Source organism: Phasianus colchicus, chromosome 1 (genome assembly GCF_987193195.1).
Source record: "Phasianus colchicus chromosome 1, bPhaCol1.hap1.1, whole genome shotgun sequence".
Classification (NCBI taxonomy): Eukaryota; Metazoa; Chordata; class Aves; order Galliformes; family Phasianidae; genus Phasianus; species Phasianus colchicus.
The window spans coordinates 94320906-94324995 of NC_143436.1; the positions used below are offsets into that span (position 1 = coordinate 94320906).

The 4090-nt window shown below is 49.7% G+C and overlaps 1 protein-coding gene across 1 annotated transcript; it reads right to left on the reverse strand.

The window, feature by feature from the left end:
* Window positions 1-836: 836 nt before the first annotated feature.
* LOC116242110 (ADP-ribosylhydrolase ARH1) lies at window positions 837-2844 on the reverse strand. Its single transcript, XM_090120761.1, is given in 4 exon segments — window positions 837-963; window positions 965-1009; window positions 1011-1409; window positions 2675-2844. Coding segments are annotated over 4 exon segments (612 nt in total). The 5' UTR covers window positions 2731-2844; the 3' UTR covers window positions 837-851.
* Window positions 2845-4090: the final 1246 nt, after the last annotated feature.

Here is a 4090-nt window from a genome sequence, read left to right on the forward strand (position 1 = left end):
GAATAATGCAGGGTATTTTCCCAGGAAAACATCTTTAATGTCAAGCTAGAACATTCATGATATATTTTGGTCTTTCCAAATAGGCAAGTCTGAAACCTATTTCTTTCCACTGTATAAACTCTACACTACGTCACAACATTTGAGTGTTTGCAAAGCAGTTTGTGCTGCCTGAAGTAGCCAAAACTAGCTCAGCTTCAATTGCTCATATTTAATTCAAGGATCTGGATTAAGCTGGGCCAACTTCACAGACAAAAACAGGGTTGGTCAGCAGGCCTGGGTGAATGAGGAATGACAGGAATATATTGCATGCTGCTTGGCCACTGCAACCTGTCCACTTATCTTTCCCCAAGCTGCCGCACCCTGCCCATCCCTGCTGCTTGTGGGCTGAACTTGGAACACTGCGTTTACGTTCTGTTTCTGCAGAAACAGAACCTGGAGCTACATGGCTCAGAAAAGATAATTGTGACTTGACTGTTCAGCTGCAGAAAGTGGACATGTGGAACTAGCCAAAAGTGGGCTTTGGGCTTAATAAACTTAATTATTCCAAGCAAGGATTTCTACACTTTAAATATATTTTATGTGCAATTTATAGCATTTATTACCAGAAATTCTATATTAGCTCTCTGTTTACATTTGCTGCCTTAAGATGGCTCGTTCTACATGGCTGAAATCATGCTTTTCTTTCAAGAATGTAGGAAAAGACATATTCCTAGTGCAAAACCTAGCATTCCTCCCCTGAGCTCAAGACAAGGCTTCAAACACCTGTAAGAATGTCTTATAAATGTGGGCAAAATGTTGTCTTCTCTCATCTAGTTCTGAGAAGCCCAAACCATTTCAGCCTGCCTTTTTTTCTATTCTCTCAGTTCATCCTGAAACTGGTAATGAGCGTAGAAAACTTTTGGCTGTGCATGAAATACAACCAACGCAATCAATGGACAAAAGCAGAACCTTAAGGGAAGCATGGCCAGCCTTGACTCCAAGCTGCGGGAAAGTGAGAGATGTTGGCCACGGACAGAGGAGGCAGAGGGCAGTCCTGCCAAGGCAACACAGTGGAGAGGTTACCTGGAGCTCTGTTGTCCATGTCATTCATGCACTCCTTGTAATTCTGTGCAATCAGGGAATAGAGATGTGTTAAATCTGGATTCTTCCCAGCAGCTACCAGGGCTTCGGCCGTGGCCAGGTGCATCACTGTGTCATCGCTGACCCTCCAGCCTTTGATGCTGAAGTTGCCAAGTCCCCCCATGGCTGCCAGCTCTCTGTGGATGGCTGGGCCACTTTTCATGAACTCCCATTTTGCATTGTAATAGCCCAGAGTGTCCCCCAGTGCGCTCAGCACCATTGACGCCACATAGTTTTCCATCGATTTAGGACACAATTTTTGCCCCAGGACTGCTTCAATGTAGAAGGCACTACGAAGAAAAGGAAAAAAAAAAGAGGAAGATAATTAAAAAAAAATTCTTTCTCAGTTTAGTACAACTACTAAACATCTAACATTCAGCAGCCTGGACACCTGGCCCAGCACCTAAAGGAGTATATGCCTTCAAAGCACACCCTTCTCTGTGGATATTGGCAGGCACGTGCAATGTGCAGGAATGTGTTGGTAAGTCTGTGTGGGACCAGCAGGAAGAAGGTGGGGATCGTCTCCCTCTATTCTGCTCTTGTAAGGTCCCATTTGGAGTACCGAGTCCAAAACTGGAGCCCCCAGTACAGGAAGGATGTGGAGCTGTTGAAGTGGATCCAGAGGAGGCCACAAGGATGATCAGAGGGCTGGAGCACCTCTCCTATGAAGGCTAAGGGAGCTGGCCTTGTTTAACTTGGAGGAGGCTCCTCAGAGACTTCACTGCAGCCTTCCAGTACTTCAAGGGAGCTTACAAGCAGGAAGGATGCTGACTTTTTACATCATTTGATAGTGACGGGACAAGGGGGACTGGCTTCAAACTAAAAGGTTAGATGTTAGGAAGAAGTTCTTTACTCAGAGGCACTGGCACAGCTGCACAGAGAAGCTGTGGATGCCCCATACCTCGAGGTGCTTAAGGCCAGGTTGGATGGGCCCTGGGCAGCCTGAGCTGGTGGGGGGCAGCCCTGCCCATGGCAAGGGTTGGGGCTGGGTAATCTTTAATGTCCCCTCCAACCTAAGGCATTCTATGATTCTATGAACATGCAGATAATAAATGCACCTCCTTTCAACGTTTTTGCCAAAGGTAGCTCGCAGGAGTCAGAAGATCAGAACAGACTCCCAGTGACTTTCATATCACAAAGATAACTTGAGAGTGAGCCCCACATTTACATAAGCAGAGTGAGTCTGTCAGCCCTTCAGCAACATGGGGCAGGGCAAAATGGGCAGAGAGGGGCTCTGACAAACACTAAGCCCGTACCCAGACACTGGCTATGGAAGTGTGCGTTGATACAGGCAGTCAGGCACCTGAGTGGGTATTGTAAACAACATTTCCCTTCCAGCCAAAACACTTTAAGCCTGCTGCTTTTTACTTCTCCTCTCAATATGGCTAAAGAACCCATCAGTCTGCCTTCATCATTTGACTCAGGAAAAACGCCGAAAGAAAAACCACTGACGCAGCAAACATCTGAATTGTTAATCATTTTCATGAGACTTGCTGGGGGACAGCTGGCTGCTTCCTGCCGACCAGCTTTGCTGCTACCCATCACCGCTACTTACAGGACCAGGATGGTGACCACGGGATGCCGGCACTTTACACCGCCTCGCCCAACCATCTGACAGGGTACCAGCTGATGTTACCTGCCCCTTCCCCAGGCCAGTGCCGATCTCTCGGCAGCTAACAAGGCCTGAAAGGAAGGCGGCGGAAGCAAGCGCCTGCGTCACTGCACTGCGACAGCCCAGCCCAAAAAAAGGGGGAGGAGGGCGGGAGGCCTGCGCTGGCAGCACGGAGCTGGACGCTCTCAGCTCCCACAGCTGCCCTTGAGAGGAAGAAATCACAGTGGCCATGGCCCCAAAGCACAGAGGAAGGCAGAGGCCGCCCCAGCAGCAAGGTGGTAGCCGAAGGGAGCACCGATCCTTGCTGACCCCACCGACTCCACCATGCTTCACACCCATGGCCCCCCCGGCCCCTCTGCTCCACTGCTTACACCCCACAGCCTGGCTGCTCCTGTGTTGGCAGCTGCTTCCTCTTCTGGGCCTCTTTCTCATTTCATTTTTGCAATTCTTTCCTATCTCAGCACCTTCCGGAGCCAAACAGTTGATTGGGAAATGAAGTCACCATATGGAAATGAATTGTTTTGCAAAAACATTTTCAGCGTCCTCCCTACGCTTCTACTGAAGCTGTGCACTGGTTTCCTGAGTGCACACACATACACACACACACTTCAGCCTTTTAGCCTGACCAGGAGCCTTCTCCTGGCTGTGAGCACACTTCAGCCTTCAGGCCCTGTGAGCCTCCAGCATCTGCCTAGAGCTGCAGCCCGCAGCTTGGCCCCTTGCTGAGCCACACCTCCTCTGGGCTCATCCCTGCCTTGGCTTCTGGCAGCAGGCCTGCTGCCTTGAAGCATCTGGATATCACTGCCTCCTGCAAGTTCTACACTTCATTTTTTGTCTTGGTGGCAGCTATGTGGCCAAATGTGCACGCATTACTGAATGCAAGGAAGGAAAAGAAGCAAGCAGCAGGAGCAAGAAATGGGAATGAGCATGGCTTAGGCCCCACGTGCAGAGCCTGAACTTTCTCACCAGTAGTTGATCCCTCACATGTGCTGTGTACCACAACTTCAGAGCCCTGATTCATGCAAGGAGGTACCAGCGGCTCATAGACGTGGAAAAAAAAAATCCCCAATGCCTATGAGAGAAAGCATTGGTAGTTTTTGAGCTGCAGACTTGGGGGATTTCAGTGCAATTAAGAGTGCAGCGCTGGGCGAGAGCAGAGTCCCTGGGGAATTTGGGGGCAAGTAAGAGTGCTGGCTGGAGCTGGGCCTGGGGGATTTCAGGTGGCTGAGAGCACTGAGCTGCACTGAGCATCCAACCCGGCGGCTTCATACTTAGTGCCCATTCAGACCTCTGCTGCTCCTCTGCACCCTGCTGCAAACATGGAGATCTAGAAGCCTCTGGTACAGAAAATAGTAACAG